This window comes from Haemaphysalis longicornis, unplaced genomic scaffold (assembly GCF_048455015.1).
Source record: "Haemaphysalis longicornis isolate Haplotype H1 unplaced genomic scaffold, Haemaphysalis longicornis Haplotype H1 scaffold_1, whole genome shotgun sequence".
Lineage (NCBI taxonomy): Eukaryota > Metazoa > Arthropoda > Arachnida > Ixodida > Ixodidae > Haemaphysalis > Haemaphysalis longicornis.
In genome coordinates, this window is record NW_027526203.1 from 38,515,771 (window position 1) to 38,541,910 (window position 26,140).

Genomic DNA, 26,140 nt, shown 5'->3' on the forward strand with positions numbered 1-26,140 from the left:
AATGGCGGTTTTTCGTTTTGCCGGATCTTTGGAAGCATGAGCAATTTTCGGGTCCATAAAGGTAGTGTAGTCAGGAATTTTATACGGCCCCCTAGTTTCTTGTAAAAGCAAAACAAGAGGCCATGCCGTAGCTATCTGATGCGTAAGCAGAGGTCCATTTTGCGCGATGCTGCGGTAATTCCATTGTATGATCAACCGATTGGCAACGGGAAGTGACGAAAGAGTCATTTAGCGGGTCTGCTTCCTCTTGCATTAACAACCTCCGCGTCGACCATTTGGAGCAATTGGCGCATTTGTTCGGCAACCTGCTGCAAGTCGTTTCTCAGGCAGTTAAACTGTCCCTGTAATTCGCTGATGCCATTAAAAGCTTTCTGTCATTCGTTTGAATTCTCGAATTTGATTTTGGCATCATGTTGGACGAGCATCTGTTCCGGTATTGGTAGTGAGCAGGCTTCTGAAGAATGCGGTTGAGAAGCCTGTTTTTTTTTTTTTTTTTTTTGTACGTGACCTGCTCCGTCGTTGAGACTCCTCGTGAGAGACTGGCGAGACTGACCGTTTCGTATCGTTGGATTTGCGGATTCTTCTCCCGCTTACTCTTCTCACTGACTCTTCTCCCGCTTTCAAGTGGCCTTAGATTTACCTGATGGCGTACCAGTCAGCGAAACGTCGCATGTGCGCTTGTGCAGCGCTTGTGTGGAGCGACCTTGACCTCAAGCTAGATACAGTGTACAAACTAACAAAGTGAAGAAAGGCACATTCTTCCATTTACAAACGTGTCGTGTCTTCGTTTCAACTGAGCGAATAAATTCGCTGCTGAGCGCGAGGTCGCGGGTATGCGAGGCCGCGGCGGCCGCTTTTTTGATGGAGGCGAAAAGCAAAAACGCCCATGTGTACGATATTTCGGCACACATTAAAGATCCCCAGGTGGTCAAAATTAATCCGGAGCCCTCCACTACGGCGCGCCTCATCGCCGGCGTTGCGTCGGCGCGTTAAACCTATACAATCAATCAATGAATGAGCGAACGAATTGCGACGACCCGTCGGCGGCCGACGGACTAAACGCTGGTTCGACTGACTCTGCAGGAAGGTCGGCGAGCCTTGCACTAGCTCACTCAATCCAAGTCATCTCCTCCTGACGGCACACGAAAACGCCACAGAAAACGGGCGAGGATGCAGAAAGGAGGACAGCATTTTCGAATTGATTTTTCTACTAAATAAATTCGCGTAAACGCACTCGGAGTGGTCTAAACATGACTTGTGGTCTCCGGACTACAATTTGCGCTAGTAATCCCGCAATGTTTACAAATCACTTCAGTGTCCCTTTAAAGATCCCCAGGTGGTCGAAATTAATCCGGAGCCCTCCACTACGGCGTGCCTCATCGGCTGCGTTGCGTCGGCGAGTTAAACCGTACAATCAATCAATCAATCAGGGGTAGGGGTGGGGGTTGTGACGGCGTGCAGGGGACCGAATAATCCTGCCCCGCGGGCTGCAGGTTGCCGACGAGCAGGTTGCCGAGAAGATAACGAGCACATTCAGCATGTAAATATTTGGGCCGCGCACATTGTATACGGCTATTTTATGTTATGAGAATATTTCCACTTCTTGCATGCCCGCAGAAGTACAGTACGTCAGGCTTGGATGACTAGAAAAAGTGGCAACAAGAAGTATCCTTATCATTGGCGGCAGCTAGTTCACCTCGTCGAGTTTTAAACTCCGAAATGGCGACCGGCCATACAACATTTCGTCCGTGCCGGCGGAATGCAACGATGGCGCCGCAATTTTGTATTACCGTATTTGCACGAATCAACAAGCCCCCTATTCCAACACGCGCGTAAGTTTATGTAAGAATATTCGAAAAAAATGATTTAACGCCGATTCTACCACGCAGATGCAAAAGACATGACACCACGTACCTGGTTGAATACATTTTATTTGACGCACGCAGCTGTACCACCAAAATTCCTTGTGCTTCATAACTGATTATCCAGCTCCTGCTGGCATTAAAGCTGGAGCCGTGAACATTCAAAGTAAGTTAAATTTCAAGTGTCTTGACATTGTTTTTCGACGTGACGGGCCGTTGGTTCATTTGTTGCTAATTTATGAATTCCACCTGGAAGTCTTCAAGGTCTCAAAAACATTCGTGCTCAGGGACGGTGAAGCCTTTACATTAAATATGGACCTAAATAGGAACGACACAGAACGCGCCAACCGATGATGAAGTTCCCTTCCTGGGCAAATCATATGTATGAGTGTTTGTGTGAGGTAACCTTTGGGGGCGTGTGTTCGTAGTTTTGGTTTTTGATGTTACTATTTTGCTTGAATAAGGTGTTTTCCGAATAAACCTTCAATTATTAATCAGCGTTTGTGTCTTTCCTACTCTTCATGTCCTGCTTTCGGTCGGTGGCTCTGACCATCATGAGAGTGCAGCTTGTTTATTTTCTTCGCAATAAATTTCAAAAACGTTGTTTCCAGTGTGTCATGTTGGCGGACGTAAGGCGTACGCGAGCCGCTGGGCGCAGGCGCGAGTATGTTTGTGGCAGCGCGTTATGAAAGCCCTTTTAATTTCCGATCGACGGCTAGAAAGGAGGGTGGGGGTGGTCGCACAGAAAGCCGAGGAGGAAGCTTTGGCTAGCATTTAGAGTATGAGCGAGCTCTTACATGCACCGTTGTGCTTCTCTAGCCGCCAACAGGCGCTAGCGGGGCACAGGCGACTGGCGCGGTTACTAAGTGTCACAGCCAGCACGGGTAAACAAGTGTGGGGAAAGCTCCTCGTGAGGCTCCGAAAACTATTTGCTATTAGCGACTGCTCATGCGACCGAGAGCTTCTCACTCGACGGGGCGAGTTTCGCTTGTGCCACGATGCCTTCGACGCGGGTTTTCTTCGGCGGCAAAACGTCGCGTTGGCGATCGCGGAGGCGGCAATGCGGCGGCGGCGGTAGCGACCTGCACTTTCTCGTTTCTGCCGCGCAACAGATTGCCGCGCCGTCCGGGCGCCTGGTTGTAGCTTACGAAAGCTCTCCTACTTAGGCACGGCCGGACCACAGAACAGGGAGGATTTTAGAGAAGCAAAGGTCTAGTTTTGCCTGTACTGCCAGAAAAAGCGTAGCGGCGGCGTCGTGAACTACCGAGGGAGCCCGCTTGGTGGCGCTGTAAACCAGACTTTGTAAACATGGCGGATGCTTTTTGCACAGGCCGCTTGAGCTTTTTAATAACATGGCTGCCCTCGCACGGCAGCCGCCGGCTCGCTGCTCCTGCTGGTTCCTGGCCGGCACGCTGGCCGCGTGTTAACTTGCGCCGCGCTAGTGAAGTGATGTTACGCCAGGTGACCAGATGGCCTCGACTGGCACAGACCACAGTGAGCAGCAAGTGAGAACAAATCGTTTATTGACATCCGCACGTTTACAGGGGCAAGGGCATCATTTCATTTCGATCGCTGTAATTGCACGTCGCTTTCGTGACATTTTTTTTTTTTTATTTTGCCATAACAACTCGTTCACTTGCGCTAAGATTTCGAACGAAGGGCACACAACCAGCACTCGGTCGACGATGAAAGGCGGCGGTATACAGCGAGCGTCATCAGTTCGCACGTGCGATGTGCCCACCTTCCGCATCCATCACATTGGAGAGCGGCGACGTTGTCATACACAACCTTTTCGCAGCGGCTGCAAGTAGGACGTGACGACGTGCGCTTGGGGCCGGGATTGATCGCAATGTCTCCAGTGAGCAAGAGGCACAACGTGACTGTCGGGCGGCCAGGAAGGGGTGCGCACATGTGGTGGCATACCTTGGGGCGATGCTTCAGCGAGGTGGTGGGAACCAACTCCGTGCACAGCGCGCGAGACAGACTTGTAGTGGCGAGCACGCTCGGACGGGCGCTTCCGTCGTGAGGAGCAACTCGTACGTTTGGCGAGGTCTGGACCGAGGCGAGTCCGTAAAACGAAGAGTGATGCCAATAGCAAGAGGAGTCGCAGCCTGGCTGTAGGCCTAGATGCGCCATCACAACAAGTCGATGCGGCGGTACAGCAGCCCCGCTAACACGGGCTCCAACTGGCTCACGCGGGTCGCTGAGCTTTCCCGGTGGCACGTATCACACTCCCTGCCTGTTCACTGCGCAGAAATACTCAAGAAAACTAGATTTGACAAGACCACAGAGAATAAGTTAACCGCAATCCAGCTTGGCTTGGCTTGGTTTTGTGGTTGCGAATTCACAAGCGAGGTGGTGCACCAGTCGGCTGTTCGTAAAAAGTTGCGTACATTTTGCTCAACAGATGTTTGATGCGGAACTTGTTAATAATCTTTTTAAACAACACATTGTAAGTGAACTTTGTTGGCTCTCTGAGTCACGGAATGAATGTTTTGTATTCTCTACCAAAAGTAACCTCTCGGTTGCGCCGTCTGGTGGACTTGATTTAGAAAACTGCCGCTGTAGGTTGGTCACGTGGGGCGTCGATTTTTACGCCGCCTATAGGGAAACCAGGGAACGTCCAAGCTTGAGAGGCCTAGCCGGACCGCCGAACTCCCTGTTCTGTGCTGAGTGAGCGCCCGCCGAGTGAGTGAGTGAGTGAGTGAGCGCCCGCCGCTCCTCCAGCCCGGCCGTGACTTAGGTTGGCTTCCGAACAAATGCCGCCAACGCCTCTTAAAGTTATTCTCTTTCTCTTTGTGTTTGGAGGGTGTGGGGGCGCACAGTTTATCGTGTACGACTGCGCGCTGGGCTGACCCGCAGACCTTCGTAGACCGTCGACATAGTCCCGGGCGCGTATTCCCAAACCATATCCCGTAGGGGCCCAGGCCGACCACACCCCTTATAAGCAGGGGCGCAGCCAAAGAGATTAAAAAAATTGCAATTTTTTAACCTCCTTGGACGCAGCACCGTGACGTCTCTACCTATATGTGCGCGACTTCATGCGAGGTGGATTTTTTTCTTTTTTCCCCCTCCCCTCGTTTCGACTGCTTGACAGGCGGCCGATGGTTTCGCTCCGGGGGCGGGGCTGGCCTGCGGCGCTGGGGAAGCTGACGCACATGTCGTAGAAGCTAACCTTTTGTACCTGAGCACCTGATCTCTCCGCGCTCTTCTTGCGCACCTGCAAGTTGACGCTGACCTCCGATCGTGTTCCTAAATAAGCGCTCGACTCGGTGCTCGAAGTGCGCGCGCGTGGATGGACGCTTTCACGCGCATGTGGCAATTATACACGGTCCGGAAAGCAAACACCCTCATTGAAAGATCATTCTACAGCACACAGAAGGGTATACAATTGAGTTGGGTGCTACTACTCTTTCACTATATACACAGCTCAAAACACGATTCGGTGCTGCAGGTAAGGATTACAAGAAAGGCAGCCAATTACCCATGACTACATTTACAAACTGTCCTACTCTTGCGAAATATTACAGCTGCATGCGATGCTACATTTTGGCACTTTCATAAGCACTATTACATTGAGTTTCGTTAACATTAACTTCATTGCATTATTCTTTATCAGGAACAGTGCCACTAAGGAAAGCATTGACATTTTGTTAACAGCAATGGAAGGTGTGAATCGTGCTTGCAAGGGTGATACATTGATAAGAAAGACACCAGCTCAAACGTACACGTTTTACACTCGGTCATGAATTCTGCATAATGTACACTGCTGGTCATAACAATTTAGGGAAACAATATCGAAAATATATACCAACGAAGGGCTAAGTAATAGTTGGATTGTACAGCAACTGAAGTACTCGAGGAGTTTGATATATGTCTTCCGTACAGGGCTATTGGCCACAGTCTCTTCACTGAAGCCACCAGGCCGAGTTTGATATCAGTAATCATGCGTGCTACCACTCACGCTGTTGCCAATGTCGATTAGTTATTTTTAACAATTTGTACTTCATGCACACAGAGATTTTGCTGCATAAGATACGTTATTTATAAATAGACAGCTCCAGCAGGATCCAAATGGCGCTGATGCCCCCCCCCCCCTGTAATCGGGAAGGCACACCAAATCGCTACCACTTAATTTGGCTCTGTCCATTATTCGACCGTAATCGCCACCAGCTTTTAACTCTAGGTCCCGCCCCTGCGACTGAACAGGAACATGTTAGTCGGGTCCGTGACGATCTCACCGCACTAGAAGCAATTACCGAGTACGCCCTTGAAAACAGACTCTACAAATTGGTGTAGCAGCCTGGCCGACTTTCCCGTTCGGTATACAATGTGAACTGTCTGCAGCGTGCACTGTTTTCAGTGTGAACCGCATTGTCCACAGTGTGAACTGTACATTTAAGTGTGAACTGGGCGTTTTTCTGCCACTGACTGACTTTAATGTGTTCATTTTGCGATTAGGACCCCAAGACTGCAACTGTGTTGATTGTGCGAGTTGTGACCTTCCCCTTTTCTCCTCATCCTTGCTCCCCCAGGGCCCCATGACTTCTCATTTAATGCAGTGTTACACTCACTCAGATACGTATATTCTTTTCGCTGGGACTAATGAGCAGTTGCCCGTGAGCTTGGAGTCACGGTAGTCGCAGCAGAGATAAAACTAAGTAAAAAAGTTATCTCCTTGGCGCACTATTTTTACGATAGTGATCTCGGAGTCCAAATAGCGGCAAAAAATTGTCACTTTTAGAGATCTACTGATGGGTATAGATGAGCAGTTTGTGTCTGTTTCCTGCGACGCATTTTTAGCTACCACATATATATGTCTGTAGCGTCTGGCCTTTTAATTCGCCAGCATTGTGTCACAGCTCGTGCCTCAACTGTAAGCCACACACACGCAGAAAAGTATACAAATGTATAAACAAGAAATAGCAGGAATAAAAATATAAATAGTATAACACAAGCTGCCCGCGGAGCGAAACCATCGGCCACCCGCAAAGCAGCCAAAACGAGGGGAGGGGGAACAAAGAAAAAATCCCCATCGCATGAAGTCGCGCACATATAGGTACAGACGTCACGGTGCTGCGTCCAAGGAGGTTAAAAAATTGCAATTTTTTAACCTCATTAGCTGCGCCCCTGCTTAGGGGGTGTGGTCGGCCTGGGCCTCTACGGGATATGGTTTGGGAATACGCGTCCCGGGCAAAGGCGTCCGTGTGTCTAGACAGGGGGGCCAGTATTGCAGAGTATTTTTTTTTTTGGGGGGGGGGGGGGGGGAAGAGGGAGAAAGGAAGCGAGGATATACGGCGCCCCAGCCAGTCCAACAAGCGCTGTTTCGAATATGCGTCGGTATCGCCGATGGCGAGAAAAGGAAAACAAAGAAAGCAAAGGGTGGGGAGAAAGCAGGCGCCTGCTTGTAGGCGCCGCCGAGGTAAAAAAAAAAAAGAAAACTTCGTAGAGCGAAAGAGGTGGTGGGATTCCCCACGACAGATACCAACGGCAGAGAAGCGCGGTTACACGAAGAATGGACCCAAACTTCGGACATAATTGCAGTACGCGCGTTGCTCAGAAATGTACCGTGCTTTTAATCAGTTGAGCCATGTGTAAAAATACTGCTTTACTGTTAAATTGGAGGATGTTAAAGAATTATAGTACAGCGTGACGTCGTTATAACAAAAGCGTGTAGGAAGCTGCCAGATATTTCTTAGCGTGCAGCTGTGGCAAAACTGCAAAACAAGAAAATGTTAGTTGAACTTGCACAGTGCTTGCGATATATTAAACATTTAAAATTCTAATATTTGTACAGTAGAAATATCTAAACAAAATAAATAACAACTGTGCGGCCGCTGCAAATATTTTACTTTCTCAATGTTTCTTTTTTATGCTGTCCGTTTCTTTACCGATTGCAACAACAACTTTTTTTTTACCTCTTAAGCAACCATTTATTTACCCTCTGGTATTCTTTAAGAAAACAAGGGGTGAAAAATTGTAGTTTTATCTTTGCTATAACTGAACTTGCTTGTGTAGTATCTTTTTTCTTTTTCGTCCATACTGTACGTGTTTCAAATTGAATGGTGTAGTTCATATTTTGCTTTATACTGTCATTTTACTACAAAATATTATTGCATTAAATTATAATTTCCAAGTAGGTTTTACATTTATTTGCATTTTTAAAAACAAATCCTTTCGTTTTTAAGCGAAGCTTTCTTTGCCTGGCTGATGGAGACCGTTTGCGAAAACGCACTGCAGGAAAGCCAATTTTTTGACGATGATGATGGTGGCGGGTGAAGTGAAAGGAGTTTGAACCCCAGCGATCAAAATTGTCACCTCCAGTGATCAAAATGCACGCCTCAAAAGCTTCGTGTTTCAACCTTCTTTGTCGTTAGACAAATGGCATTTGAGTTTTACAACAGCGAATGCTGTTTAAGCTGGTGATTGGGCCGGCGAATGTGCGCATAAAAACCTCGCCGAGCGAGGACGTCATCGTGCGCGCCGACACCGCTCGACCTTGTAGAACACTCTGCCCGAGCCTGCCAGTCATGCAGAACTTTCAGCGGCAAGTTCGGAAATCCATGTGAGATGCAAAAGTCTGGTCTGTATGAAGGGAGAGATGGTGCAATAGAACTTCACCAAAAGGAACGCTACGAGAGTTTCGCGCTGGAAAGCACCGCAAATTCCACAGCTGGAATCTGAGGTTGTGTTTGTTGAGCTCAAAGAACGATTACCCGCTCATTGTGAGTACACAGCAGAATCATGAAAACTGACCGGTTTTAGGGGCTCTGCATGATTACTGGGCACTTTTTCCCCGAGGTGTGCAGCCGTGAAGTTTGCAAAACGAGTTTTTGGGCGCCCCGCTCTCGACAACACTTCTAATACTACGCTTGGAGTGTCAGTGTTCGCGCACCGTCGCGTCCACGCCATGGACCAATGTCTATAGGAAGAAAATTCAATCACCCTAACACGCATTTCGACCATTTGTCTTAAATCGGATGGCGCAAACCGAGTATGACTGGCTCGAGAAAATCGCCGGGGAAACACCAGCTTGTCAACTCGCCATATTCACCGCCTGACTCGCCGCTGGGTCATCACTGCTCGGCGCCGCCTCCGCTCGCCACTTCACTCTAAGCGGGTCCAGCTCTTCGTGCGCTTTGATGCATGCGTTTGGGTTGGGACCAGAAGAAATTTCGAATAAAGCGATATTTCGAGTAAAGCGATTTCGTTACAACGAGGGATTACAGTATATGTGCGCGCGCTTATGTTTTGTACGCGTGGTTTTACCTCTTTCCTGTGGACTAGTCCTCTGAACAATCAGAGTACTCGTCAAAGATAAAGACGTTAATTACATTCATAGAGGGCTAAGACAGCCTTAATTTACGTGGCCGGTGTAGCAGCTCACATGGTTTGTGTAGATATTTCGTCAATAAAAGCTGCCTCTTCTGTCCCGTCCTATCTCGCGTGGTGAGCATTAGGCCTTTATTTTATTTTTCTTATTTTGATTGTGTCGACGTCCCAGTAGGGTTCCCCGATTTTCACAAGTATCAATGCATTGATTTTGTTATGAGCGGCATTCGCCTTTTTGGCTGTCTACGGAACGAGTTTTCTGGGCATAGAATGCGTACTTATTTGAGCTAAAATTTAACTTTATCGTTAATGGGGTCTCACGTTTTCTTAAGTCTCTATACGGTTATTATATCCACTTGTCTTAATACGCCACTTTCAACAAGGTAAACTTCGCTTTGGGCGAAGTTTGGCAAGCCATGAATAAAAGCTTTTCAGGACTTACGTAACCTAGTTCGTTCACGCTCTATAAAACAAAAGAAACACTGCAAATTCTGACAGCGGTAGCAAACATTAAAAAATGATCCGTTCGGAAGAAAAGCTCAGTGAAGCTGCTGCCATCTTTCAAAGCACTGGCTAGCGTGTGCGATTAATCCCATCGCTTAGCGCGCTATCCGCGGTACTAAATTTTCCCAATCAATTCGTTCCAGACAGCCCTCCAAAGAGTTTATTCCAAAGAGCAATCCAAGATGAAACAGGGCTCACAGCGGGGATGTCCAGTAAAACTGATAGAACACCGCCATGAAAGGATAGAAAGATAGGAGCAAGCTGTGGCAAGGCGGGATTGGCCTTGAGCGCCGTTGGTTGAGCGCTGGGCAGAAGAGGCTGAGGAGGCAGGCGGCGACGTGGTGTCGCGGCGGCGTCATGATGGCGACGAGCTGCCGGGCAGCCGCCACCCTCCTCCTTCCCCCCTGTTGTGACCGGGCGGGGCACCCGATCCGAGCTCCGTGGCCTCCGACATACGAGTGGTAGCGTGTATGATGCGAGCGGCCAGCCGCTGTTGTAGCCTTGAAGAAGTCCAGAAGCCGTAGGCTAACGTAACTGTTTACTTCATAGCGAGAGGTGAGCCGAAGCCAAAGAACAATGCCCCGACGGGCGAGGTTGCAATACAGGACTCGAGCAGAGCGACAACATCAATTCGCTGCTCAAACAGGAATGGTTTACAACGCTTGCGGGGGTCTATTTATACCCAAAAGCGGTAACGGTCAAAACGCAACAAGCGGCAACACGCCGCGAACGTCACAGACACACACAACGCTCTTTCCAGAGTTCGTAAGCCGTTGGTAGCCTCCGCGCACGTTGAGTCCGAGAGAGGGGAGAGAGGAGGACTCCGTTGCGATCGACGGGGCTTCTGTGTCCTTGAAGAGCATGGAGACGAGCCTCGCCGCCAGCCGCCAAAGTTTTGAAATGCGCCGAGAGCAAAGCGTCTGACGCGGCTTGTCGCAACTTGTCACGGACATGGTGGCGCCTGACGGCAGAGAGCCGCACGAGTGGCTTCGCCGCACAGCCGAGGAGTGATGCGGGGAAGTACTGCGGCGCTGGCCGATTCGTAACACCCCACATTTTCCAACCCGCAAGCGGCGCCAGCCTGCCGCACAGGAAGCACAGCTTGATTCTAAACTACGCCGTCACGTGTTCATGTGGAAAGTTTCCGAGAAATAAGGGGAAGGACGGGAGGGAGGATCGGAACTGAAATTGCAAATATACACCGAAGCCCAACGTAGCGAAAATTCTGAATCCCGCTAATGCGCAATCGCCCTTGCTGAGGCTACAAAAATGGCTCGTCTTCTGTGGGCGGTCGCGAAAAAAAAAAACGGCATGTAATGCGGGGTTACAACTTCGATGACATTGCGAAATGCGGCAGTTTTGTTATGAATGATATGGTCCTGCCTAACAATAAGCCCATTAATAAAATTAACAAGCGGGGTATACTAAACTTGTCGCGCGCATTGCACTGACAAGCGACGCTACTAAGTCCCGTACTGTGCAAATTAAAAAAAATCCCGGGCCATTTCCACTAACGTGAAACCTGGTCACAGAGTACTTTTCTCTTCGCGTACTCCCTTCGCGTGCTCGCGCTTCCGACATCCGGATTTTCTAGACTGCAGCAACACTGAGGCCTGCAAAAAATGTAAGATAAACGTGATTGATTATGGTAATAGGTTATTTCTTACTCTTTAAACAATCAGCTGCAACTTATAAAAACGCATTAGAAAGGCACACGCTAATTAAGGGGTGCGCTGACAGCGCCGCATTTCCATTTTACTTGTCCTTGAAGTAATTTTGTTCGCAATCTTTGTCACCCGCTTAGAGTACAAGTATGTGTTAGAGTGAGAGTTCGCGGAAACAACAGAACAGCTTGTGGCGTATAACTTTTAATTACTATCAATATACACAATTTGGTGTATACCTCTTTTAACTACCGGTATTTGTAAATGTGGGGGGAAAAAAACGAACAACGCAGCAATCCCGTCCAGAACACAAGTCACAATGACAAGACGGACCAGAGCTACTACACCCAGGTAAATCGCTAGAAACTATTTTTTTTCACCCATGCAAAATGTGAACCTATTGTGCCATATATGGACGGTATCGAACGGCGTCAGCTAAACAACTCCGAAGTTCATTTATTATAGCGGAAAACAATCATTGACAGCATGCATTAAAAAAAGTGTAGAGGGGAGGACTCGTTAGAACACTAGTTCGCATTTTCAAAGCCGGGTAATGTAAACTGAAAGCACACAGATACAAACAAAAATGTGCCAACTTTTTATTTCACCTTTCGAACCGCAGTGATCCATGCTTACCGTCTATCCTTTTGGTGCGCTTTTGCGGGGAATATGCAAAATTTAACGAATGGATCCTCTTCTTTCACCTTGTTGCTGTCGTGGCAGCTGACCATGCAACAATTTGGGGGGTTTGCTTCGCTTTCAGTTTCATCTTTTCGTTTCGGGCTAGTGAGGAGTGTTCCGGCCGCCCTTTGTACGTGCTGGCTTAAGTGGCTCGCGCAGCCGGCGGTCGCTTTGTTCGCATTTGTGAGTAGGAGGCTGGATGCCTCAGGTGGGGCGGGAGACAGCGGGAGCTGCGCGTGCACTTGCCAGACGCGGAGGAGCGGGCCGGGGGGCGTCTGCTTAGGGCGCTGAAAAGCCGTTCACCAGACGCAGTCGTTTCGCGATGACTGAGGTGGTTAGACCAGCCAAGGGTGGCCCACAAGAGCACTCTTTATCCCGTGAAACCGCTGGGGCGCTCGGCCGTTCGACTGGCGCGTATCAGACGACGTGTCTCTAGCAGACTACAAGACAAGCAGCGGCCAAAATGGACCCAGTAGCTACTCTACGTGTAAACCGAACTTGCTGGAGACGTGCTAATGTGTATGCTTTCATAAGTCGAAAGAAAATTGTACCCGGACCTCACCGTAGCGCGATAAATGCAGCACGCGCGTAGCGAAAAAAGCACGTGCCGAAGCGACGGCAGCCACCGAGTACTCCCGCGGAGGGGAGAGTGCAGCGCCACCCGGCAATCGTTCCGGAGCCTATAGTTAAATGCATCCTCTTTGTTGAAACGTTACCAACACCAATTCCGACGCAAAACGCTACGAGCCCTAAACAGCACTCGTCGCACGAGTGTGCACAGCATGCCCTCCATGAGGCATGACACGGAAGCGTATCAGTGCATTACAGCATCAGAAGTCCATCCAAACCCTATTTCTAAATCAACACGTCACCGAAACGTCAATTCCATGGTTTCCCATAGCAAGAGTGCAGTGACGACATTGCTAAATGCAGTCGCGCTATAGAAAGAGGCTGAGCCTACGAGTTGATAGCTCCAGCGGCCACCACCACAGCGAGCGGCTCCTGCAAAGAATAGCGAACACGAGTAGAGAAGCTCATGGTTCGGCACTCACAGCGGTAAGCACCGCACGTTGCGCGAGTGGAACTAGCACTCGCGAGTGGCGAGCGGGGCTTACTATACTTGCGAGTAGTGAGTTCACTCGCACTCGTAAGTGGTGAGAGCACTCGCACTCGTGAGTGGTGAGAGCACTCGCACTCGTGAGTGCTGAGTGGGGCTCACCGCACTCGCGAGTGGTGAACGGGGCTCGCCGCGAGTGGAACTTGCACTCGCGAGTGGCGAGTGGTTCTCGCCGCGAGTGGCACTCGCACTCACTCGCACTCGCACTCACCAGCCCACAACGATGGCGAGGCTCACTCACCACTCACTCATGAGTGGTGAGGGGGGGGGGGGGTGTGAGTGCACTCGTGAGTGAGTTTGCCGACCTATGCCCCACCAGGCGAGATTTCATCAAACCTCAGATTTCGCTGCGCACAATTGGGATATGCCCCTTTATTTATTCCTTTATTAATTCCGTGTTCCCCATAATAAAAAAAAAACAAAAAAAATCGGGGAACGAAACCCGCTCCAGCCAAGCTATGGCAGGTTAACAGCCAATAAAAAATAAATAAAAAAGAGCGATAGCCCAAAAATCTGTCACACTTCAGGCACTGCCTGAAGTGTGACAGATATCCAGCAACCCGAGCCAAGATGTACTTTCCCGCGAGTGATGTGCTCAGTTTTTTTCCTTTTTTTTTCGCGTTAGTGTGACTGGCTTTTGTTATTTGCAGTGTGCGGGGCTGCAATATCACATGAACAGCATTTTCTAGTATGATGTGTGCAGTGTGCAGGGCTGCAGAATTGTGCTGGCTACCGTATCCTGATTCGCTGTGGGACTGGAGTTCTCTCGTGCAAGCGCAACATGCACTGAGTTTTGTCTGTCTTTTTCTTATTCAGTGTGCAAGGATATAGCGGCATGCTGTTTCTCCCCGCTTTTGAAACTTTGCGAGATATGCTCTCACAAGCTAGTCATAGGTGCCACTTTTTGTTGACTGGTGTCAGCTATATAGCGTTGTAGCCCGCTTTTCGGTACTGTGCGATGCCACATAATATGTGCACTGTTTACCTTTTTCTTTTCGCAGTGTGCGGGGCTGCCTTAGTGTGTATGTTTTATTTGTACTGATTCTGATTTTTTTTGTCATTAGTGCTTAACCAGTTCGCTATTAGCTTGCTCCCTGTGATTTGGGTAAGCGTGGAGAGTTTGGTTTGGTTCTAAGTATCATTTTTTTCTCATCTACAAATTGGTTTCTAAAAAAAAAATATTTTTGGGATATGCCCCTGGGAAAAAGGAAAATTCAACGGAGGCCCGCAGTCGGGGGCTCAGTGGCTGAGGCTGCGGGACCAAAGGGCGCGGTTTCGATCCCGGCCGTGACAGGCGCTTTTCTTATGAAGACGAAAAAAAAAGCCCGAGGACACCTGTGCGCTTCTTGCAGGTCGGGAATGCGTGAGCATCATTGCCAGATTGGGCGCCTCGGACGCATTGCTCCGCCACCCCGCGTCCTCGGAGACGCCTCGCTTGAACATCCGCTCCCCACTTACGCTTTCAGCAGGCCTCGGCGAGCCTACTAGCGCGTTGCGCCCCTGCTCTTTCCTTCCGCAGTTGATCGGCAAAGTACGCTACAACGCTCCCTTTCGCTGCCTGCCTGTTCGCTCTCTGCATGGTTGAGTTCCTCTGCACCCTTATCACACGCCTTGGCTCTGAGTAAACATTCCTTATAAATTACATATCCTGCTCTCACTTCTCACAAACGACATCAGATTGAGGTTGCGCTTGATAAGACCGCCCTCAACGTTCCACTAAATACGCCCACTGAGCGGCTGTACTCTACGGGAATGCTCTTGCGCCCGGGAGGTCCCGTACAACAACATAAAGACCCGCAAATGGCGCGTCTTTCTAGCCCAAAACAGGGATGCTGAACACTTCACCAGGTTGCTGTATTAACCTCGCTATCGCTGCACCTCCTTCAGTGCTCCCACATAACCGCACAACTGCTACCATTCCGAACAACGTCGCAGCTGATGCCAATTCAGGGAGACGTTCTTCTCGCGTTTCCAATCATGTCCTCCCTATTGATTCTGCGACCGTGTACACGGATGCATCACGGAAGCACGTAGGAGCACCCACTTGTTCAATCACAAATGGCGACGAGGTGTCAGCCACACCCTGGGTCCTTTCACTAATCCCCCCCCCCCCCCTGCAGCGCCTCTGGAGACGCGGCCCCCCGACGATCACCAGTAGTCAGGACCTCGCCCCGGCACTCATCAGGACATACATTGAATCAGCGCAAGCTATCCGCGCCAATCACATGGGTAGAATTCCTGAGTAACTATACAAGATGACCTACGCAAAGCTTTAACAAAACTACAACTCTCCACATAGTCACACTCACTGCCGGTCTTAGGGATGGACGACCGTCGCACAGGGCACCGGCGAAAAGGGGGCGCCGGCCTGCACTGAACACCATCCCCCCTCTCTCTCTCCCACCCTGTTCTCTTCACCTGGCTCTGTGTTCCGTCCATCAACAGAAGAGACTTCGGTGGTGCAGTTTGAAGTGAGGGAGAAAACACGCATGTCCAAATAATCCCAAATTATCAAGCCTATACCGAGAAACATGAACACACAATTTCACACCCAAAACGAGGGTGCGAAGTTCGAATTGGCCTTCCGAATAACCGCCTGAGGAGGCTTCGGGAAACCGTAGTCACAAAACTAACTATGTGTAACTTTTGCCTTCCGACATTATGCTGACACAAGAACAAAACTTATGCTGAAAGGGCGAAGCTTGTTGCGAAGTTATCAGCCCGAAAAATAAGCTATACTTCAGGCAGAAAAAAAAGTGACGAACAAAATTCATTTCACTTTATTTTTCACTAAAGAAAGATTTTTTCCTATCGTTACTGTGTGCATGGATATCGAAAATGTTTCTTAGGATGGTCTAGCTACTTCGGAAAGAGGGGTTGCATTTTCGGTGTCTGACATTAGTTTAAAGCCGGGTTCGCTTTATTTGAATAGAGAGAAAGAGTATAAACGTTTATTTATCGAGAACAGGCTCATGTTATGGGCTTCACTACGTGGAAGGCGTCCCTGTGATTCTTTGAATTTGACTAAAATCTCCTCCATCCCGCGTTGCAAACCAACTTAATAAAAACTTTATTGCGGCAACCCATGGCTACAGCTGTCTCCTCTTAGCACATTTCGAAGCAGGGCTGTTTGTTAAATTACTGCTGCGTGCTGAAAGTTTTAAAGAGAAACAGAAGCGGCTAAAGAATGGCCTTTAAAGTACAACAGAAAGCCTGAATTTTTTATTAGGATAACAAACCTGATCTATCCTGACAAACATCGCAAGTTCTATAACATTACTAAGGAGGTTTCGCTCATATTGACAGAAATCAGTTGGCCCCACTAGATTTTTGCCTTCGTGTGTGTGTGGTGGGCCAAACGTTCTTACCCCAGACCACAGCCGAGACACTTTTATACATCACCGCAAAAAAGTCATGATTATAAAAATAACATGTGTCTATTTTCTATGCAAAAGCCAACAGATGCCCCCACTCCCCTATCATCAAGATACAGGCTAAGCTACGCTAAGATGTTACCTGAAGTGTCTACCTGGAGCTAGAGCACTCGCTGTTTTAGTTCTCTAGTACTAAGACTGCATTTCGCCGATGTTTCGGCGCCTGACTCGTCCTCTGCACAGCACGCTTAACCAATGAAGAGGCTCGCGTGCGTGGGGTCTTACCCAGAACCGTCCCTTTTTCGCGATTTTCAACTGACCTTTTTCTACTATAGAACCCCGGTTTCACGCATGTAGCGGGAAACCGAGCGTGTTGAGTAGCAGGATTGTCATGTAACTTGTATCGGGATACTTTTATAACACAAGAGTTAGAGCCGTTTTCTGTAATCAAACTCCCTCAGTAGATGGCCACGCTTCGCTGCAGAACACGCAACTTGGGGAAGCCAACTTATAAAGACCAAGCCTACACCGACACCCGAAAAGTCGGCTTCACCTCTATACACGAAGCATTGCTGGGAAAACATTTTTTCAGGAGAAATTTAAGCCGTCTTGTATAAAATATGAAGGCCCTGGGATCTTTATTTTTCTTTTTTTATGACAGCTTTCCGGTCGGCCAACAGGTCTGCAGGGAAACGAATTAGTTTTTTGAGAAGACGCCATCGGTCCCACTATAAAAAGAAATTTCGTGTCTTTCCACTCTGTGAAGTAGGATGACCTGCGAAGCTGTGGTGCCGAACCTCAAAGGAGTGCACAAAACAAAACACGTTTGCGAAAACAAGTTGCGATTGAGCATACTTCCAAGTTAATTACCTGTGTGAAACTTGGACACGCTGGAGTTTTATTCCAGCGTGCAAACAATGGCTGTCCGTTTCCCTCCCGTAGAAGCCCATGTATTGACAGCGGACGGAAATTCCCGAATATTTACAACTTCACTGCGATGTAATTTTGAAACGTAAATGAAATTTCGCGTAAACGTAGAGCCGTCTCAGCGGCTAATTATCATGTAATTGATTTCCGGATACTTTAAATGAAACAGAAGTTATACGACTTTTCTGTAATCATACTCCGTCAGTAGACGGGAATGTTGCATTGTGCAACACACCTTAATGTGTAAAAGCCAGCTTACTAGTATACAGGCCGAATAATACCGTCTTCACCTCTTTAATAAAGAGGCCATGAAGACAAAATGCAAATTTGGTTCATTCAAAAGATTGCCTCGTCAGAATCAGGCTGACACCACTTTTAACTTAATCTTCGCTCAAATAAGCTGCATAATTAGGAAAAAAAGGGAAGGGCCATGCGACCCACTAGCTCATTTCCCGCAACAGAACCTATGATGTCATACCAGCTAGCTCTGCGATTGGCGGAGGCCGGGAAAAGGAAACGCAAATTAGGCAGAGCTTATAGGGCTCCTGCGCTGGCGGAATGCAGCGCCCCCTCGTGTCCGACACGTCTGGGTAGTACAAAAGCAGACGACCCTCACCGCCCTCCATGTGTTTTCAATTACAAGCCAAAGTGAATGTTGGTTGCACTTCAGTTAATTGCTTTGTGACGCGTTTAAATGACTGCATAATGTATGAAATAGCCCTTAAAGTAGTTGCAGAGGCTCAACAAAATAATATCCGCTAAAACAAGCCAATTAATTGGCTTTCTTCGAGCGAGCTGCCGCGGTGGCCGCGGCGTGGGACAGTATCGCCAGGTCGGGTGGCCTAACTTCCTGACAACAATGGACCCTATGCGAAATTGCTTGGTGATCTAGCAACACTGATGTAAACGAGACCGTCGGCCATATTGGTGCGGGCGCCGATCGGGAAGTCTCGTATTGTTTACTGTGGAAGAGTAGGTGACGGTAACGCGGTATGGCTCAAACTGGACGGTGTTTTCCGGCTCTCGACCGCGGATTGTGGACGAAGGACTTGCCTGCGCTGCCGACTGTGTCTGAAGACTCATACCACTCGGGGTGCCGCGCCAAAGACCCATCCGAGCGGCAGCGGAGCAGAGCATGCCGCCTAGCCACCGAGGCGCATTGCTCGCCTTCATCGGTGCGGTCAAACACGTGCGACTCGCAGTAAGTAAATCCTTCTTTGTTTTTACTTGACGCGAGTTAACCGGTATGAGCATTTGTAGAGCACTTTGTTCATCGTTGTTTACCACGCAAATGCGTAGCGGCGACCCTGTTGCAGTAACCCTGAAAGAGGAGAGCGACAATCGCCAGACCGTACCGCTAGTGGGTGGATTAGGTATTTTCAAATGCTGTACATGGAATCTACGGGATGATTTTTGGCGAAGATGTTTACGGAAAGGTTGCGGCCGTTTTCCGTGACGGTCGTCCGCCCGCGCGTTTGCCGCAAAGCAATCGTGCTATGCGGCGAAGTCAACTACAAAAGCGCACATACGCCTTGCATTTTCTTTTTTTGTGTGTGTTCATTATTTATTGCGCATGCTCTGCGCAAAAATCTGTTTGTGTGTCTTTTTTCTCCTTTTTTGGCGGTGGGGTGGTTGTGTTTGCTTCTAAAGCGCATGTTTTTGGTGTGCCCGAATAGATATTACAGTAAAACCTCGTTAGCTCGAACTGACTGAACTAGAAGATTTTTTTTAATTCGATGGGTCATCGGTATAGCCCGAATGTTTACCTGTTTATCTCGAAAGATTCTGGAAGTGAGTTCCAGATAATCATATTATTGCTTGCTTAAGTTATGACGAACACGATTATGCGGGTACTGGTATACATCATTACCTACGCTGAGGCTTTTAAATGTTAAACTTCCTTCTCTTGAAAAATGCATTAACAAAGCATGCAGAACTTGCACGCTCGAACTTGACAAACAATTTTGACATCATTGCTGTTTGAGGTGTAGATTATTGCCCTTGCAACAGTGTTAAGCAAGACACAAAATCTGGTCATTTTGAGTCTGTTCCTTGCGGCCACTTCTTTCTGCGCTGTCCCTTTACCATAAACTGTAGCGGACTAGTCCTGTTCTTCCCTGAGTGTTATTTACTGATACTCTCTCTGTTCTTGAAGGTTGGGCCTCATCCATGTGCTCTGCAGCTGCTTTCGCTCCCAGAAGAAAAGTGGCCGGCCCTATGTTGTGTGCCTCACCTTTGAGACGGACAGTGGGGCGATTGGGGAGGCATCGTGCGAGTGCCCGGCGGGTTGCAGTGGAGCATGGAGTCACATCCTGGCTGCTGTGCACCTACTCGCCCTCTTCAAGCCGAAGGTTTTAAGAGGCACCACCGGAGCTTGCGTGCACTGAGCTGCCACAACAGTGGGGACGCTCGAGACAGAAGGGCATCAAGCCAGCGAGTGTCCAAAACATTGACTGGAGAAGCCCGCGATAAAATGGCACCTCCCTTCCCTTGCCAATGCGTCTGTTCGATGCACGTCGAGTACAGGAGCAATGCGAGCAGCAACAAAGTGCCGTGCAGGCGCTTGGGAGAAAAATTGGTAGCCTTGGGAATGAGGTTTTTGCCCCAGTTGTGCTGGCCTCCCGCTCCTTCCTTCCTTCCCCCCCCCCCCCCCCCCCCCCAGTGACAGAAACAAGGACTGGCATGGCACCTGAAGGGTCACCTATGAGCTACCAGCAAGCATTCATGCCACATTTCGCCGTGGTCATCTCGCAAGCAGGCAGAGGCTGGACAACGTCGTGTTTACTAGACCGCGACATGCAAGGGTGCGCGAATGCTTCTTTTTGTTCCATTTATATCCACAGTTATATCCACAAAAACGCAAAACCACTCAAGCTGATGCGCGGCGGCCTGATGCAACTGTGGCCGTTTTCTTTTTTTCTTTTTGAATAAAACTTGAAAATTGTCTCAGCTACCTACATCAATGGCCACTATCATTACGTCGGAGGCATGCATGCAGCATGTGACAAACTAGAGGAGTGAGTGTATTTTAGTCGCAAAATATTCGACAGTAAATACATCGTTGCTGGAATGACAATGGGCACCAAGTTAACTTGACGTAACAACAAATCTTTCAGCCCGGCAAATCGGGAACCAAGTGCAAAAGCTCGAATTTTCCACCGTTAGATCATCATAAAACAGTGTTCGCCACTTCTGCAACGACACGCGGCTAAATGCACCGTAAAGAAGCCAACGCACTCCCATACCGTGCGCGCCCGCCACAGAGGAAATTTTCAACCGCGCCGTGACGGCGTAGTGCGGCAAGAAAAGTTTGTTTACAGCCCTAGGTAAGATAAAAGCTCGTGTAGGGGCTAAGCGGTACCATTTAACAATGAAATGAAGCGGGCGCAGAGCCACAGGGACGAGTAAAGAAACAGCCTAATTTTGGCAACGTGTGGTACTGTTTTCCCGGTCGAGCGCCGCTGTCAGTCGCGTGAATAGGCGGCGCACGCTCAGGCTTCATTTAGAATACAAAGGCTGGACAACAGAACTCCAACACAGCTGTATTTTTCATACGGACAGCGACTACGGAACCCCGCGCTTAGCGAACCAACGACAAATATTCGCTCCAAGCGCACCGCGCCCAGCGTGTCACAAAGGTTGCTCGCGCCGGCACAGTTCGCGTCACAAAGTTCGTTCAAAAGCGTGGAACTTCACGTACCTTTTCTCCATTTGAACCGGTATTTCCGGATTGCGTGCTCTGCGGCACGAAGCAATGCTACGGCATTGTAGTCCATCACCAAGAGCGGTCAATGCCCGCTTTCTATGTTTTGCTAATTGGTTTCGGTTTCAAACGACCGTACCAAAATGGCGGACCTAGTTACCGGAGTCGACGTGAGATGGCGGGGCGCATTTTGCATAGGGTCTATTACCGTTCCTTCTTCTTGCGTGCGGTCGACAAAGGAAAGTTCACGAGCAGCATAAACACGGAATGCTAACTGCAAAAGGTTGCTTCAGTGGGAGCATGCAAGCGAACGCAAGAATTGCGCAGCCGCCTCAGCTTACACTGCTGGCCTGGCACCGCCTTGAAAACGAGTGTAAATTTTGTTTTGTATTTTCGCATTTTCGCAAACTAAATGATTCTTGCGCAACGTTTTACGCCGCACGATTTACGAACGGCAGGGTACATGTATACTAGCGAGTAGGTGGGGCAATAGCGCCAAATAAACAAATTAAGCGCTATTAAAGTGCGTAGAACATGCACCAAATCACACGCCCGCTGCTTGCAGAGATGTGTACTTCTATAACATCACATAACACAGCATAACATAACACAGCCGCATACACGGCGCGGGGCCCTGAATATTTACATACGATCATCACCGACTGTGTTGGTTTTCTAGTACAGGGGTCGTCGAATCGGAACGCCGTCACGCCAGTTTTGACTTCAAATGGAGTTAGACAGCGAGACAAGACCAGAGAATTGGCGTCCTCCAGTTGAATTGCCACCCTATCTTTACACTTCGCCAGATTATTGTCAAATATTATGAGAAATTCGCTGAATTTTTTCTCTTTGCATTCAAAGCCCTCCTCCCCTTCCCGCCCCCCCCTCCCCCCCTTCGGATTTGCCGTCCAGCCCTGCGCAGTGTCGGCTGCATGGAACTCGGCCGTTGCTGACTCTCATTCTAGGCTATTAAGTGCGAACTGACAATGTATGCTGCAAGAGCGTAATTAAGTAAAGTGAGAGCAAACGAGGAAACCGAGTGGCCTCTCAGTTCGCCTGACAACATTGATTTACGGCCACTAATTTGGGAATCGCAAAACAGATTTCACGCTTCTGACGCTGGCTGCATTTTGTCACTGAGACACGCCACAAAAAGACAAGCTAACGTCAGTGCCGGATTAGGAAACTTTGGGGCCCGGGGCTACTGCGTCCTTGGGGCCCTGATGATGATGATATTGATGATGAAAATGATTCCGCTTTAATATGCGAACATTTTCGAAGCCCATGTTATGCTCTCTGATCAGTGATAAATTATACATAATTTTACGCTTTCCGGAAACTAATTTCTTGGCTTGATGTCTAGTATTATATAACGGATTTTAAGAGGCGTAAAAGTTAGTATGGTTTGATTGCCGGTCCGCCACAGATTCACAATTAATCGAAGCGCCGTGTCTGCCTGCACTGCACGCCATGGTACAGAAGAGTATTTTCTTACAAGAAGCATATTTTATTTAGCCTGTAAAGTTTTAATTTTATTGTAAAGTTCTCCACCTGCATATATGGGAGGGCTCAAAGTCCGCGCAGGCAGCTGTCACTCACAGACATCTGCCAAACAGTTAGCCGCCACGGCTTACGGACCAAAATCCTGTAGATTACCCGCGCAGGCGAAAAAGCACGCGGCGGTTTAGAACACGCGTAACCTTCCGATCGCAGCACGATTAGCACACAAAAAAATGTCGCTTTTGGGCTGGGGACCGGTCGGCTTCATGCGTGGGAACTTTTAGCGGCGAGAAACTCCTGTTGCGCGCGCAGCTTTGATGGTCTTGCTAGTCGGCAAGCCGTTGCACATAAACGGGTCCCCTTTGGGTTGGAGAGCGACAGGTGAGCACGAGAGATGGCATCAGACAACAGTTTAATAGAGATAGAATGTCTCTGCCCCCCCCCCCCCCCCCCCCCGCGCTTCTGCTCCCGTCGGTGTCGCGCAACAATTCCAGCAGTCAGTAGTTCGTTGTCGATCGGTCGGGTCGTTGCTCGGTCGCAACTGGAAACACGCTGAGCTTCTCGTCTAGATTCGGGGTCTACGACGGAGGCGAGTATGGGTGGACCTCTCGTTTTCGAGTCCTCAACACGTCTGCCGCGTCCAATGTTTTTCCCGCGCTCCTTCGGGGGTTCCTCTCCTCCTGTCGCCACGCCCAAGCGCGACCAGATTTGCGGGCCGCCCTTTGGTCCGCGCTGCGCCATCCGGCGGCTCATTTCAAAGCGAAAAGCGCCCATGGGGACAAGCAGCTTCACATCCCCGAGTCGCGGCGGAGGTCCGTTTTCAAGACGGCATCGAAGGGGCCGCACGCAGGATGCGTTTTTAAGTGGGCATGGCTTTCGTCATCCCGAACAGAAACAGACGTTGTTGTTGCTTTGTTTGGCGTCCACGCCTGAGCTATTCATACCGGCTAGGCCTGCTGATTCCCCAGCTCGAAGGGAGCCGCTAGGGTCGGGCTGGCCCGGCGGCCTCTGCGTCCACACAGAGTGGTGCCTAGAGAATTAGCTACGAATGGAGTGGCTCAGACAGCCTGCAGAAGCTACAGCACAAAGGCACGGGCTGAAGCCGAACGACCCCGCGAGTGGCCTACACAACCTTTGAACATTTAAATAACCATACGCTGACCATTGAGCGAGAAATATCGAGTCGATATCTACCATGCTTATGCGATTGAACTAATCCACTAGCTTTATTGAACGGGTCGTCATCGCGATGAACTTCCTTGTCAAGCGCTATACATTGAAATTTCTGGCAGAAATTGTGTATGAGCCGGCAGGGCAGTGCTTAAGTTGTCAATAATGACATATAACGACCCTCAGGTTTAAAGAATTTACAATGTTCTTCAGACATTATTTCATTATTCGCATGCCTGACCCTTTCCTATACCGAAACGTGCGCGCGCCGAAACGTCCGCGTACTTACATGTCCGTGTGCCGAAAAGACTACCGAACCGACCTGTGTCGCGAAAAAGACCGGAGCCGAGCTCGGGTCCTGTTATATGTGGCTTCTTAGGCCCGGTCAAGCTGTGTACCCAAGACTTTTGGTCAAAGCCGTATTCTCATAAACTTCGGGAAAACAAGAAAGAGGAGTAGGAATAACTATTTTAAATTGAAATGGACTCGAAGGTTGTCAACCATAGCGTGAGGGGCCCCCCACTCCTCCACACCTGTCACGAGTTAGCTCCGTTGTGAAGGAAGCTCCTACCTTCCAACATTCAATGCGGGCAGCGAGCACACTCAATAACTTTTTTTATATGGTCGAGCGGGGCCCCTGACAGCTGTGGGCCCGGGGCTGCAGCCCCCGTAGCCCCCACCTTAATCCGGCCCTGGCTAACGTTGCACCGTGTATTCGTAACGGCGACGCAAACGAGCACTGTTTAATGAAAGTGCACGCATAGCGCGCTGGTAAAAGAGCGGCGCACCGCAGCAGACGAGCCTGCGCGGTCCGCCGGAGTCGCTGCCTTTTTAAAGCGCGATCATCGCCGATTGCGTCACTCTTCTTTTTTGATCGGCTGTTGTTGAAAAGTCCTTGTCACCTAGAGTACCAGTTTAAACTAGAAGTTTCACTTCAAATTTCACTTCATACGACCATCGATCCGTGAACATGCGAGTGGCAGTGCCGTCACTGTCCCGGCACTTTCGTCGGCGCTGTAAACGTATTTAGCGCTGCAAAGCTTTTTCTCCTAATGCCAAGTTGATCGCCGGAAGAGATCGGACGCGTCGGGGATGGGCTGGTGACCATGTCGCAAAACAATAGGGAGCGTCGAGCTCATTTTGCTTCTGTCAACACGGGATCCTATGGGACCCGCGCTGCTTTGTACTACCCAGAAGTACTGCCCGGAAGCCGCTTGCGCAGCTCCCTGGGCAGCGCAGGGGCCTATAAGCTTGCCGAACAAGCTATTAGCGCTTAAATTTAGGACCAAATCTTTTTATATCAGTAGGAATGGTGGGACAAACAGTATAAGTTCCGAAAACGCACGTAAACATAGAAATACCGATGCGTACTGCTGTAGGTACTGCGTGCACTATGCTTCGTTTAGATACACAGCACTGTGGGCCTGGGGCTTTGGGGTTGTCTCAGACGACACTGGCCGATTGACGCAAGCGACGGTGTCTTACGGGACCATATTTGTCAAGCGAGCACCATGTTTCACGAAACGTTGATTTTCTAAACAAGCCAGGTTTAAATACGGTCACAAACAAACCAAAGGCAGAAAACGGCTTGCCGTGGTGTGGTGGCGCCATCTTGGTTGGCTAACAGTAAGCAAGACTCCGCTCCACACCAAGTTTAGCTGAAAGACCTGTTCTTATGATGTCATTGCAAACGTCGTTCAAACACATTTTGGCGCGAGAATCAAAATTTTAGCTGAAATTGATTTATTTCGCAGTGAAAAGAGCATCGTTTGCTTCCGGACAAGCGCTGGGGGCACTATTGGTGGTGTGCGCAACCGCGGGCGTCGCTGCGAAGCGCGCCTCCGTGACCTCAGCTTAGGGATTCTCGCATTTGTCGTCTGCTTCACTCGGGCTTACTCTCACTGCTATTGCATTGCGCTCAGTTGACTCTTAATGCTTGTCCGCACCAGATTTTGCGTGTGGGTAATTTTTTATCATAATAATAGACTTAAAATCCTGGATTCAATACTGAAGAGTTGCTGAGGGAACTTCTAGATGGCCAAAAAAATATGCAGAAGCGATTAGACGCCAGTGAGTCCAAACTTGCGAATGTGGAAGCTATAGCAGCAAAACAAGCGGAACTCGAAGTACACGTCGAGAACATGCAGCGAACAATACAGAGCCTAGAAAAGGAGCTAGCAGATTTAGAAGACAGGAGTAGACGAAACTACCTAGTAATCTTTGGAATTAAAGAATCTGCGGACGAAACACTGGAGGCCCTATTGACTACGCTTAATGAAGAACTATTTGTTAAGCATTTAGGTGTC

General features: G+C 49.2%; 1 protein-coding gene across 1 annotated transcript; it reads left to right on the plus strand.

Moving 5' to 3' along the window:
- Positions 1 to 18,385: 18,385 nt before the first annotated feature.
- LOC144163706 (uncharacterized) lies at positions 18,386 to 20,068 on the plus strand. The gene is made up of 2 exons (XM_077694461.1): positions 18,386 to 18,662; positions 19,617 to 20,068. The coding sequence occupies exons 1-2, from the start codon at positions 18,454 to 18,456 to the stop codon at positions 19,846 to 19,848; spliced, it is 441 nt and encodes a 146-aa protein (XP_077550587.1). The 5' UTR covers positions 18,386 to 18,453; the 3' UTR covers positions 19,849 to 20,068.
- The last annotated feature ends 6,072 nt before the right edge of the window (positions 20,069 to 26,140 follow it).

Coding starts and splice junctions, on each gene's coding strand:
- LOC144163706 (XM_077694461.1), top strand. CDS start 18,454: ATGGCTCAAACTGGACGGTGTTTTCCGGCTCTCGACCGCGGATTGTGG. Junction 18,663..19,616: donor TCAAACACGTGCGACTCGCA/GTAAGTAAATCC, acceptor CTGTTCTTGAAG/GTTGGGCCTCATCCATGTGC.